Source organism: Stylophora pistillata, chromosome 2, assembly GCF_964205215.1.
Source record: "Stylophora pistillata chromosome 2, jaStyPist1.2, whole genome shotgun sequence".
Lineage (NCBI taxonomy): Eukaryota > Metazoa > Cnidaria > Anthozoa > Scleractinia > Pocilloporidae > Stylophora > Stylophora pistillata.
This window is the reverse complement of record NC_142520.1, coordinates 49,927,378-49,941,133: the sequence shown is the minus strand read 5'-3', so window position 1 is coordinate 49,941,133 and position 13,756 is coordinate 49,927,378. Positions and strand designations below refer to the sequence as shown.

The window sequence follows — 13,756 nt, the reverse complement described above, 5'->3', positions numbered from 1 at the left end:
TATTGCTACGGAAACTATTTTGGATGCGTAACAAGGAACGCATGCAGCTAATTTGCATTTGCCAGTACAGAAAAAGATTTTTCTGAAACATTTCCTCCATGCCATGTAAAACGGACAAAACAATTTTTTTTATCGATTCTGATACTTCATTAAGGGGTTGGTACTTTATCTTCGAGCAGTTTTAGGCCGTTAGGGCTTAGAAATCGGATTCATGTGCAGATCGTGTTATCTTTGGTTTCGATCAAAATGGCGAATATTTGTTAAATTCGCAAAGCTCTCTGCGGCGCGCCATGAAGAGTGCCCAAAAGTTCTATTCCATAATTTACTTATTAGGTGTAAGTGCTTATAGGCTGTAATAGATTTGACTCTAGTTTAGGTCCCACATAAGAGAAAATAGCTTTCAACCACATGTACCTTGCGCATCACAAATTTCAGTGCTCGAGGTAAGTATTTTGAAAAATTTGTAACTCAGTGAAAAATATATACAGTGTGATTATTTTACCGTTAACGTAATGGCAAAAGGTTGATCTTAGACAGTACAAAATAGAAAGCTCGTTGGAATTGAAAATACGGCTACAGCAGCGATCGACTTTTGTAGCTAAATCATGGAGGTCCGCGGGGAAAACTGGGCGCCTTTGAGGTCACCTTGAAAAGTATCTCGTAAAAAGTGAAAAAACCAGACTGGTTCAAAGTAAACGCAATATTTGTTCATGGGATAGAAGTCTCGGCTTTTACAGTAAAAATCAGGGAAATCGGTGAAGGTCCGAAATTTGCCTTATCCGTTCTTAGGCGGACAGCCTCTTAAGAGCTACAAGTCAAAGGGAATTTGTTCGATTGCTCTCAAATTTTGACAGTAGCTAGTTTTACATGTAAACAACAAGGTGTCTCCGAATTTTTCATTTCTAAACCTTTTTTTTTAAGAGTGATTTTTGTACGATCACTCCACATTTTTTTAATCCTATCTTATCTAATAAAGAGAACCCTAATAAATACTAGCTCTAATAAAGCAAATGATGATTAACTTAAATATGACTTTCCAACTCTGGAGTTTTATGGTATCCATGTCGGACTTTTACATAGATTGCCAAACTTGGTAATATAAAATATGACCTTCCATTGGATCTTTATGGTTCCCATATTGGACTTTCACAAAGATTACCAAACTTGGTAATATAAAATATGACCTTCCAACCTTGGAGTTCCATGTTTCCCATGTTGGCCTTTCTCATAGATTACCAAACTTGGTAATGCAAATATGACCTTCCAACCTTGGGCTTTTAGTTTTTTACTTACCAAGGTTGGAAAGTGTATCTCTTTATCCAATTTTGGAGTTTTTGTTGATTCCCCATTGTTTCTCCAATATAATAACAAGCAGTAACAATTGCATTTCCAAATTTGGAATCTCTCAGTTCTTTCCTGTGCGTTTTTATAGCACAAAAACCGTTTTCGCAAAACCGAAAATCAAAATGCCCCTTTCTATCATGATTACAGGAAAATGAATGTGACTTGTTGTAACCCTAGGCATAAGTTCGTGGAAAAAAAACTGAAAAAGTTTCAAAAGGGGATATCGATAGTAACGAATGCTGACTCCGCTTAATGTAGATTCAAATTTAAAGTAGATCTGTCCAAAAAAGTTTCTGATTGAAATTTCTACAAAAGTTTGCTGACTAAGCCCATTTAGCAAGCTCAAGTAAACGGAAACTTGTCAAGCAAAACTAAGTAACTGCTTTCATTGGCGGTATGTAATATTAGTGCCTGTTGTGTGACTTAAAAAGCAACGTAATCATCCCTTATTAGGCAAATGTCGATTTTGTTAGGAAAATGACAGGCGAGCTCTCACGATTTTGAGCCTTACTGAAAAACAAACCGTCGTCTGTTTGCAAAAGTCCAGAGCCACCGAGGCTCGGTAAAAACATGAAGTTCGAATCTTATTTCCTCTCCTCAATGACACAGCCATCCAACATCCAGGGTCCAGTACTATTGACTCACGCAACGACACTTAAGGTTTGGACACGTCATGGACAAAAATAGCCATTGTTTCGTCTGCTTCGCGATTCGTGCTCGCTAACCGATTCAACCGTCTAAATCTTGCCAAAGGAGAAATGCTGCTAATTTTGGTAGCGATTAACTTAATCTCACCTTCCGCCAGATGGGAATCATCGAACATAGTTTGACGATTTCTGGCATTTGCAAAACTAAAAAATAGGAAAGAATGCAGAATGCAGCGGAGAAAAATCATATTTCAAAGCTATTATTAGTTCCGCATGAGCGTTCTGAATTAATTTTACGAAATCAAATTAGCATCAATCTGTACATGATTACATGCTTCTCAAAATAGAACCAATTAAAACGTCTTCGTATAAATTGCGTGACCCCTAAGCAAACTTGGTAAGTCTGTACTGACGCTCCGTTGAGTTCACTTAGAGGAAAAATGGCTGGTTATCAACTTTATTACTTCGATGCGCGAGGTCGGGCAGAGATCATTCGACTATCATTCGCTGCTGCGAATATGGAATACGAAGACGTCCGATTGACTCGAGAGCAATGGCTTAAGGAGAAAGAATGTGAGTAGAAGGAAATATTGAAAGGAGATCACAAAACGGCGCTCAGTTTTCAAATCGTTTTTCTTTAAGTAACCTTTAACCGAGGAGATCTGTTTTCTCGTTTTTCTATAAGGTTAAGGTTCAGGAGCCGACTGTTAAATGAAAAAGCGGTCTGTTTCTGCTAATCTACACTGCTCTCTGAGAAAAAGAAAAAATGACTTTACAAGCCTAGGGTTCCTAATTAGCTAGTCTACGTTGCCTGAACAATTTACCGTCACAAAAAAACTATTATTTTTAAGCGATCGCACATTGTCCGATAAGATATACGTTCTCCTTATTGTGATGTGGTGAAAAGACGTGTTTTGGAGCCGGAAAAGGTCTTAGGTCGCAAACTTTGGCAAAAATATAAATGTTCTGTTTTTCCACCTGTATAATTGCTTCATAACGATGACAATGCAAATTTAAATTTCTAGAACTAATAGTCAAAACCAAAGCTCGTGGACGAGGTGATTTTGCTTTCCATGCAGTAAAGTCGGACAGGTGAACTTTTACAGTCTGGCTCTTTATTTTTTTTATATATTTAAATCGAGAACAAAACCCGGAGTTCACTTAGTTTCTGAAAAATTGAGTCATACAGAAGGATTGCGTGACTCGGCTATTCTCGTTCCCAAGAGCTTTTAAGAAGCGCCGCGACTCAAAAATTAACAAGGCTATATCCAAAAATTACTTGATACGATCTAGAAGTTTACGAAAATTAAAAGTAATGCTTTTTTGTTATGAACTGATGCTGCACCTTAAGTTTCAACACTGCTAACATCATTGCAATGAGGTTGTCTATTTTTGACATTTTGTTATGATTTATACCTTATTTTATCTGGTTATCAGGCAATTGTTTGCACTCAGTTTTGAAGAGCCTTTAGGATGTGTTGATAAAAGTATTGAACCGCCAATAGAATTTATCTATAGCTCCACTTTTATTTATGTTTTTATTAAGTAAACATATTCAGTGGTTGACATATTTTTTAGTGTTAATTTCATAATTTTTTTACTCACTCGATCTATTTGCCTGTCCCTCTCATAAATTTTCCCTCTGCTAATTATTTACTTTTGTTTCCATTTAACTACAAATTTATTCATATATATCCATATGTATCTATCTATCTATTCATTTATTTATTTATTTATTAACTCATTTATATGTCATCCATCTAGATATATTTATCTTCTATTTCCTTTTGTTAGCTGGCAGGCCCCCCTTGGGTCAAGCACCATTTCTCGTGACCCCCGATGGAAAAGTGCTCGGTCAGTCTCAGGCAATCACAAAGTATGTTTGCAGATTAGGAGGTAGGTCGTCACCATAGTGTAATAAATATTCCTTTATTTTTGAAGCAACAACAGTAATGTCACTATCCATTACTATCACTATGTCTCTGAAAAGTTTAAATTTCTCCATGGCCGACACCTAGCAATTTGTCAACTTCATCTCGTTCATTTTTTTTTCTTGTGGTATATCAAGGTATAATATATTTCTTCCATTGTAATTTGGTAAGCAATCTAACATTCATCTCCAAGATCGTCGAAAAGGCGGTTCTTTCTCAATTGTTTAAGCACTGTGAATACAATGCTCCTCTGCCGAAGTTACAATCAGGGTTTAGAAGATTTCACTCTACCGAAACTGCCTTGCTTAAGGTTCAAAGTGATATTCTTATGTCAATGGACCATCAGGAAATTACGCTTCTTGTGCTACTGGATCTAAGCGCTGCTTTTGATACAATCGATCATCAGATTCTCCTTAATGTTCTTGAAAGCGATTTTGGAATCATTGGCTCTGCCCATAAATGGTTTGCGTCTTATCTGTCTGGCCGAAAACAACGTGTTCTCATAAACGATCGAACATCAGATGATTTTCATTTGAACTGCGGTGTCCCACAAGGCAGCTGTATGGGTCCTATTTTATTCATATTATACATATCTCGACTATATCACGTGATCGCTAACCATCTCCCCTCTGCTCACGGATATGCCGATGATACACAACTTTATCTGTCGTTTAGACCCAATGACATATCTTCGCAAGACCACGCCATAGCTGCTCTTGAAGCCTGCATTTCGGATGTCCGCTCATGGTTGATTTATAATCGCCTGTTAATTAACGATTCTAAAACCGAATTCTTAGTTGTTGGTTCCCGCCATCAATTATCAAAAATCGCAATTGATTCCATCACAGTCGGTAATTCTACCATTCAGCCTCTCAACAGTGTTCGAAACCTGGGTTCCTGGTTTGACTCCAATATTTCCATGTCCATTCACATTGGTAAGATCTGCAGCAAAGCTTTTCATGGATTGTATAAAATTCGCCAAATTAGGAAATTCCTCAGTCCTGAGTCCACGAAGGCTCTTGTTCACGCATTTGTGACTTCGCATTTAGACTATTGTAACTCCCTTTTATTTGGCGTACCCAAGTACCAGACAGAGCGTCTTCAGAAGGTGCTTAACGCCGCTGCTCGACTAATTTTTAGGATTCCCAAGTTTCACCACATCTCGTCCGCCTTATATAATCTTCACTGGCTTCCTGTGGCTTATCGCGTCCATTTTAAGTTGTTACTTTTAATTTATAAAGCTTTAAATAACCAAGGCCCACTATACATAAAAGAATATCTGCAGCCACACAGTGTCAAGGGTCATCAGCTACGTTCCTGCGATCAGGGTCTCCTTAAGGTCCCAAGAACTAACTTTAAGACCTTTGGTGATCGTGCCTTTGCCCGTTCTGGACCTTTTTTGTGGAACGAACTGCCGCTTGAAATTCGAAACAGTCCAAGTGTAACGATTTTTAAGTCAAAGCTTAAGACACATCTATTCAAGCTGGCTTACAGTTTGTTTTGATATTTTGTCGTTTATCATTTTAATATTTGTAGTTAATAATGTTGTAAAGCGCTTTAGAATATTTTATAATTTTAGCGCTTTAGAAATGTAAATTATTATTAAATTATTATTATAATGCTATTGTTATTTATCATTCTTATTTTTGTAACTAGTATTGGTATCTTATCGCATATGTTCTGTTCGATGGAATAAATAAACTATTACAAAAGAAATTTATCACTTTGTAATGCATTGTGTCACATGTTCCAGTTTTGATTGACATGGAGATTTTGGCTGGCTGTAATATGCTCACATGTTCAAGTGTCCAGACTGATGTTTTTTTCTCATTTGTTTTTCAGTTGATTATTTTTCAATGCCCTCCAAAGGGATATTAATAGTCATACAGTACAGTTTCTTGGGCTTAAATATGTTTATAATGGCCCTTCTCAGTGTCCTTTTAACCCTCATGACTGGGGAGTGACAGGCTAAAATGACTCTAAGAGTCGTGACCAAAATTTATTAGATTAATTATGTATCGACCGATACATCAGTTGATACATTGGTCAAGAGTGGGTTGATACTTGACTGATATACTGGTCAACACTCGGTTGACACTCAGTTGATAGTCAGTTGACACTATGTTAAGTAGGTTAATAGCTGGCCAATACTCGGTCAAGACTCAGTCAATTGTTGAAAGTCTATAATTTCGACCAATAATTGTCAACTGACTGTTGGCAAAGTCTCGAACGAGTATCAGCCAAGTACCGACCAACTATCAACTGAGTGTTAACTGACTATTGTCTGTATGTCAACCAACTGTTGACCTAGTGTTGACCAATATATCGACCAAGTGTCAGGTGACACGACACTTGGTTGGGTATTGACCAACTCTGGACTGATATATCGAAAACTATATTAGTCAAGAGTACCTACAGTGAACATAATCCAACATATTTATGGCTGTGAGCATAAACTCTACTGTTTTTATTGCATTTAGGTTTGAGCCCAACAGAAAGTTTTGATGAGGCAATTGCTGATATGATTGTGGGTGGAGTGGAAGATCTTTTCCAATCTTTGATAAAGATTTTATTGGAAAAGGATGAAGCTAAAAAGGTACCCTCCCTTCCCATCTCACTTCCTCATTTCCAACACTTTTCTTCCACAGCATACAACCTTTTCCTCATTAACTAGCTCTGTCCCTCTTATTTCTTTCCCCCTCTCCTTTCCCTATCTTCCTCCTTTTACTTTTCTCCCATGCTCTCTCTCCCTTTTTTCCCTCTACTAATGCTTTTTTTTTTAAATACATACCCTATCCCCCTCTTCCCCCATTTGCCAACTATCTCCACATTTCACTTGACCACTTATTCAGTTATCACTCATTTTAAGCCAGTTCCTTCACTTTTTTCCCCTCATGTTGGTCAAAAATTATTTTGTAGAAGGCGCTAATGAAAGAATTATTTGAGGAAACTCTTCCTAACCGATTGCCAAAGTATGAAAATATTCTGAAAGCCAATAATGCAGGCAAGGGTTTCTTTGTTGGTGATAAGGTAAGAGTTTGTGGACAAAATCATCTGTGATCATAATTATTATATGTACACATAATTACTAACTTTGATTTCTGCACAAGACCCACCATTTAAGGCATGCATGACATTTCTCATTATTATTTTTTGTATCTACTATTTGGGAGAATTTATTCACATAGTTATTTGTACAGTAGAAAAAATTTTATTGAAACCTCTCGCCTTCACACTATTTCAAAAGATGTTGCCATGACACTAAAGAGCACTCTGTTTGATACAAACAGGTTTGAAATTTCTGTATTTTGACATAACCTGATTATGCCACAATAAATGAGCTAGTGCACCTGCTGAATGTATGACGTACTAAAAAACTTATCATTCTTATCATCAGCACGATCACTGTAATCATCATCATTATTTTTGCTGTCAGTTATTTTCTTCTTTTTATCTCTTTATTTTCTTTCTTTCTGCCCCTTCTCTTTTTCTTCTCAAAACTTTATCACACGGCTAACACAGATTTATTTTTACAATATTTATTCACAGCTTACATATGCTGACATCATTTTCTTCGACATGATGTACATGTTGGGAAATATGGAGCCTACTGCCTCGAAGACACTTGAAAAGTCCCCATTGTTGGCTGCCCATTACAAGCGTGTGCTGGATGTGCCAGAAATAAAAAAATGGGTCGAGACACGCCCAAAAACAGACCATTAAATGTTTTGTGATTCTGAACTATTGATGGTTACCAACTTTGTAGTGATAGAAAACAAAAATAAACTAGCTGAAAACGTATTTTCTGTGTGAGAACTGTATGTTTATTGAAACTTCAACTGCTCTTTGATCGTCAGTGGGGCCCATGGCCCAGGGCCCAGGGAGAAGACGTCTACTGGGCCTCTCGTCGTAAGAGGTAAAAGAAGACGACTAGATGACGTGGAATTGTCTTCATTAATTTAATAATAATGACTATCTTTCTTTATTTGTACATTTTTCATGTCCTGGTGAATGTTTGGGAGAATTTTAAAAAGACAAACGTGTACTATTGTGATTTGCATTTGTGCCGTTGTCTTTTTTGTTGTTGGTAAATACAAAGAAGCTCCTGAACTGCTAACAGTTCTCATTAAATTTTTAAGCCTTTATACTTCCCCCTATACAATTTTGTACTCTGACTACAAGATTTGATTGAGAACAAAAAACTGTCGATGCCCTCTCCGCAAGCGCTTGTGCCCAGACTTCTTCTGGAGTTCCTTTAGCATGAAGTGACGGAACGACAGAGCACATCACAGGCAACCTCCTATCCCTCCCTCCCCAGCCCCTGGAAACTCATCAGTTTTCCTGTATGGTTGTTGATACTTGATAAGGCAGCTTGCGCATTGGCTTTGGTTCAATCATGCTCCGGCCGAGACTCGCACCCGTCACTGAGGTAATTTTCGGTCCGAGGTCGATCAAGCGCGCCAAACATATCGCCGTACTATCCTCAAAGCTAGTACTATCCCGCCGTACTATCCTCAAAGCTAGAAGAAAATTTTAAAAAATCATTGCAACTTTTTCAGCAGTATCTTTATTCGTTAACACTATAAAATCAAGCATTCTCCTTCTACAATTACAGACAAACTGCCTAGCAGGGGCGTAGCCAGGATTTTTCCAAGGGGAGGGGGGGGGGGTCACAGAGGCAACTCACCATTTACACCGCTGCTCTCCCGCGTGTATCAGCGGGCTCAGTCGTATTACAGCGGCATGAAGGCCCATATTAACTAAATACAAGAGCCGTTGACGAAAATACTTTACCAAAAAAAACATTTTTTAAAAGTGGGCTTTTCAACAATGGCACTCACGGCCAAGATATTGTCATGGCGTTTTCGCCACCTGAATGTTGTAGATTGTTTGCTCTAAAGAAGGCCTACCAAGAGAGGGGGGGGGGGAGGCACGGGCACCCCAAGACCCCTCCCTCTCCTGGCTAAGCCCTTGCCTAGAAGTCACTCTTGGGGCGTCTATCTAACCAAGCCCTTATTCATGGATTTTCCAACACTTTCTTAAAGCGCCATCAGCCTCGAGAATTTGTTGAGACAATCCGGGACAGTAGGTTGTCCGTTGTTCATGAAGCCGGTAAAGAAGTCGAAGAAGGCAATGTTGACGTAGGTCAACCAGAAAATTAAAAAGGATGAGTAATAACAACATCTGAGAAACAACAGTTCTCTCGTATTGATGTGCATTTTCGTAAAATTACCGCTGGATTAAATAGGATGATACAGGCATTGGGGTATATATTAGAAATGGCAAAACCGTGAAAAATAAAATTTAAAAAAAAAAAAAAAAAAACATCCGAAACCGCAAAACCGCAAGCAGTTCGATCAAAACCGAAAACCGCATGCAAAACGGTCCGTTATCCAAACCTTAATCGATCCGGTGCAGTGGTGACAAGTAGAGCATGCAGAGGTTTCGAGATCAGTGGAGGCGTATATAATTGTTGCTTAGATCGAAGATTAAACGGAACCTTAGTAGGTAAAATCGAAAACCACATCGGGTCCCAAGTCCGAAAACCCAATAGCATTTTTAACGAAAACCGAAAGGAAATGCTGAAAAGCGGAAAATCCACAAACTGCAAAGAACGCCAAAACCGAACAAACGAAGTTTTTATAGCACAAAAACAGATCTGAAATATAGATAAAACTGCAAAACCGAAAATCCAAATGCCCCTTTCTGTAATTACAGGAATATAAATGTGACCTGCTGTAACCATAGACATGAGTTCGTCGTAAAAAACTAATTGAAGAAGTTTCAAAAGGGGACTCGATTTTAATGAATGCTGACTCAGCTAAATGCAGACTCAAATTTATAAATAGATTTGTTCGAAAAAAAGTATCTGATTGAAATTTCTATAAAAGTTTACTGACTAAGTCCAAAGCAGGCCCAAGTAAACGGAAACTTGTTAAGCAAAACTAAGAAAATGCTTTCATTGGCGGTATATAATATTGGAGCCTGTTGTGTGACCTACAAAGCACCTATCATCCAAGATCAAATGTCGATTTACTGGGAGAATGACAGGCATTAATTAAGCTATTACGATTTTGAGCCCTACCGAAAAACAAACCGTCGTCTGTTTGTAAAAATCCAGAGCCACCGAGGCTCAGTAAAAAAATTACCTCCGAATCTTATCTCCTCACACAATGACACAGCAATCCAACATCCAGGGTCCAGTACTATTGACTCACGCAACGACACTAAAGGTGTGGATATGTCATGGACAAAAATAGCTATTGTTTCGTTTGCTTCGCGATTAGTGCTCGCTAACCGATTCAACCTTCTTTTAAATCTTGCCAAAACACAAATGCTGCTAATTCTGGTAGCGATCAACTTAATCTTACCTTCCGCCAGTCATCGAACATAGTTTGACGATTTCTGGCATTGGCAAAACAGAAAAGAAAAAAGAAAGAAAGCGTTCTTGGGTCACAGAAGGTCGCCGAGAAAAATCATATTTGAAAGCTAAGATTAGTTCCACATGACCGAAATCAAATTAGCCTCAATCTTAAACGCGATGACATACTTCTCAAAATAGAACCAATGAAAACGTCTCCGTATAAGTTGCGTGACCTCCAATCTCCTTAGCAAGACTGTACTGGCGCTCTGTTGAGTTCACTTGGAGAAAAAATAGCTGGTTATCAACTTTATTACTTCGATTCCCGAGGTCGGGCAGAGATCATTCGACTATCATTCGTTGCTGCGAATATAGAATACGAAGACGTCCGATTGACGCGTGAGCAATGGGCTAAGGAGAAAGAAAGTAAGTAGGAAATATTGGAAGGAGATCACGACACAGCGCTTAACTGTTTTCAAAACATTATTTTAAATTAACTAACCTTTATCCGAGAGGTTTTTTTTTTCTCGTTTTTCTTTAAGTTTAAGGTTCAGGAGCTGACTATCAAATGAAAAGGCTGTCTCTCATTGCTAATCCACATTGCTCTCTGATAAAAAGAAAAAAAGGACTTAATAGGATGGCTGCAACTAAAACTGTTATCGTTCTACGTTACCTGAACCATTTACCATCACAAAAACTATTTTTTTAACCAATCGCACATTGTCGAATGAAATATACGCTGTCCTTATTGAGCAGTGGTGAAAAGACGTGTTTTGGAGCCGAAAAAAGTCTTGGATCGCAAACTTTCGCAAACGCATTACGTGCTGTCTTTCCACCTGTAATTGCTTTCGTATAATGATGACAATGCAATTTTAAATTTCTAGAACTAAAAGCGAAAACCAAAGCTCGTAGATGAGATGAGTTTTACTTTTCATGAGGTATAGTCGGATAGGTAAACTTTTACAGTCTGGCTCTCTAGTTTTCATTTATGTATATATTTACATCGAGGAGAAAACCCGGAGTGCGAAATTTTGAGTCATACAGAAGGATTGCGTGACTCGGCTATGGTTGATATTGTCATTCCCAAGAGCTAGCGCCGCGACTCCAAAATTAACATGGCTCCATCCAAAAATAACTTGACACGATTGAAAAGTTTACGAAAAGTAAAATAGTGCTTTTTTGTAATGAGCTGATGCTGCACCTAGAGTTTCAACCGAAAGCACATGAAAAGTTAATTAACATATTATACACGGTTAACATTATTGCAATGAAGTTGTCTATTTTTGATCGACATTTCATAATTACGTATACCTGATTTTCTCTGCATGGTTATCAGGTAATTGTTTGTACTAGTTTTGAAAAGCGTTTGGGATAATGTTCATAAAAGTATTGATTTACCTGTAAAAAATATTCATGGGTCCATTTTTATTTTTGTCTTTATTAGTAAACATATTGTGATTGACATGTTTTTAGTGTTAATTTCATATTTTGTTTTACTCAGTCAATCTATTCACCTGTACTTCTCATCAACTTTCCCTCTGCTAATTATTTATTTTTGTTTCCATTTAACTACAAATTTATTTATATGTATCCATATGTATCTACCTAGTCACTTATTTATTTATTAACTCATAGGTATGTCATCTATTTAGATATATTTATTTTCTATTTCCTTTTGTTAGCTGGCAGGCCCCCCTTGGGTCAAGCACCATTTCTAGTGACTCCCGATGGAAAAGTGCTTGGTCAGTCTCAAGCAATCATGAAGTATGTTTGCAGAATAGGTGGTAGGTCACCACTATTAAATATAATAAATATTCCTTTATTTATGAAGCAGTAACAGTAATGTCACTATCAATAACTATCACTGTGTCACAGAAAAATTTTAATTTCTCCATGCCTCACTTACCAATTCATCAACTTAATCTCATGTATTTTTTTTAATTGTAGCGTGTCAAGGCATAGTGTATTTCTTCCTTAAATTTTGTAATACATACATGTTTAAATTTATTTATCATTCTTATTTTTATGTAATATCAATATCTTATTGCCTATGCTCTGTTTGATGAAATAAATGAATTATCACAAAAAAGTTATCACTTTAATTGTCACACATTGTGTCGCATATTCCAGTTTCAATTGACATGGAGATTTTGGCTAGCTAATTATAATGCTCACATGCTCTGGTGATTGTTCAGACTGACATTTTTTGTCATCTTTTTTTCATTTGATTATTTTTCAATGCTCTCTGAAGTGATATAATAATCATACAGTACAGTTTCTTGGGCTTAATTATGTTTTGGGCCCTTCTCAGTGTTCTTTTAACCCTCATCTAGGGAGTCAGTCTAAAATGACTCAAAGTCATGACCAAAATTTATTGGATTATGTTTACTGTTGGCACTCTAGACTGATACATCAGTTGATATATTGGTCAAGAGTGAGTCAATACTCGACTGAGATAAGGGTCAACACTCACTCAACACTTGGTTGATGGTCAGTTGACAGTGTGTGAACTAGTGCACTACATTGAACATTATCCAATATATTTATGGCTGCAAACATAAACTCTGCTGTTTTACTGCATTTAGGTTTGAGCCCAACAGAAAGTTTTGATGAGGCAATTGCTGATATGATTGTGGGTGGAGTGGAAGATTTCTTCCAATCTTTGTTAAAGATTCACATGGAAAAGGATGAAGCTAAAAAGGTACCCTCCCTTCCCATTTCATTCCTCATTTCCTACACCTTTCTTTCACAGCATGCAACCTTTTCCCTATGAATCAACTCTCTCCCTCTCACTTTTCTCCCTCTCCTTTCCCTACGTTCCTCTTTTTATTTTCCTCCCACCCTCTCTCCCTTATTGTGCTCTACTAATTAATGCTTTTGTTTTGAAATACCCTATTCCCCTCCTCCCCCATGTATCAACTAACTATCTCCAAATTTCACTTGACCTCCCATTCAGTTTTCACTCATTTTAAGCCAATTCCGTCACTCCTTTTTTTTTCCCATTTTTGGTCAAAATTATTTTGTAGATGGAGCTGCTAAAAGAATTCTTTGAAGAAACTCTTCCTAGCCGACTGCCAAAATATGAAAATATTTTGAAAGCCAACAACGAAGGCAAGGGTTTCTTTGTTGGTGATAAGGTAAGAGTTTGTGGACAAATTCGTTTATGATCTTTATTATTATACATTAACATATACTAATTAACTTTGATTCCTGCACAAGATCCTGTGTTTAGGGCATGACATTTCCTACCGTTATTTTTTCATATCTTCTATTTATAGGCCTATTTCAATTTATTCACATTGTTATGGTACAGTAGATGATATTAAAACCTCTTTCCATCACACTATTTCAAAAGATGTTACCATGTCATTAAAGAACACTCTGTTTAATACAAACAGCTTTGAAATCTCTGGATTTTGACATAACCTGACTACACCCCAATAGATGGGTGTACTTGCTGATTGTATAATATA

General features: G+C 37.3%; 2 protein-coding genes across 2 annotated transcripts in view; both read left to right on the top strand.

The window, feature by feature from the left end:
- The first annotated feature begins 2,363 nt into the window (after nt 1-2,363).
- LOC111342438 (glutathione S-transferase 1) lies at nt 2,364-8,039 on the top strand. The gene is made up of 5 exons (XM_022949516.2): nt 2,364-2,564; nt 3,786-3,887; nt 6,403-6,518; nt 6,842-6,952; nt 7,472-8,039. Exons 1-5 carry the CDS (start codon nt 2,432-2,434, stop codon nt 7,643-7,645), a joined length of 636 nt encoding a protein of 211 aa, XP_022805251.2. The 5' UTR covers nt 2,364-2,431; the 3' UTR covers nt 7,646-8,039.
- Nucleotides 8,040-10,501: 2,462 nt separating this feature from the next.
- The window catches only part of LOC111342437 (glutathione S-transferase), a 3,682-nt gene continuing 427 nt past the window's right edge, over nt 10,502-13,756 (top strand). The window contains exons 1-4 of the mRNA XM_022949515.2: nt 10,502-10,709; nt 11,966-12,067; nt 12,869-12,984; nt 13,310-13,420. Of these exons, the coding sequence (XP_022805250.2) occupies nt 12,043-12,067; nt 12,869-12,984; nt 13,310-13,420 (252 nt within the window). The 5' untranslated portion in view covers nt 10,502-10,709; nt 11,966-12,042. The remainder of the gene's footprint in view (nt 10,710-11,965; nt 12,068-12,868; nt 12,985-13,309; nt 13,421-13,756) is intronic.

Bases quoted from the DNA above. Each gene is read 5' to 3' on its own strand.
- LOC111342438 (XM_022949516.2), top strand. From the start codon at position 2,432: ATGGCTGGTTATCAACTTTATTACTTCGATGCGCGAGGTCGGGCAGAG. The intron at 2,565-3,785 runs GTGAGTAGAAGG...TCCTTTTGTTAG, and splicing joins ATGGCTTAAGGAGAAAGAAT to CTGGCAGGCCCCCCTTGGGT. The intron at 6,519-6,841 runs GTACCCTCCCTT...ATTATTTTGTAG, and splicing joins AAAAGGATGAAGCTAAAAAG to AAGGCGCTAATGAAAGAATT.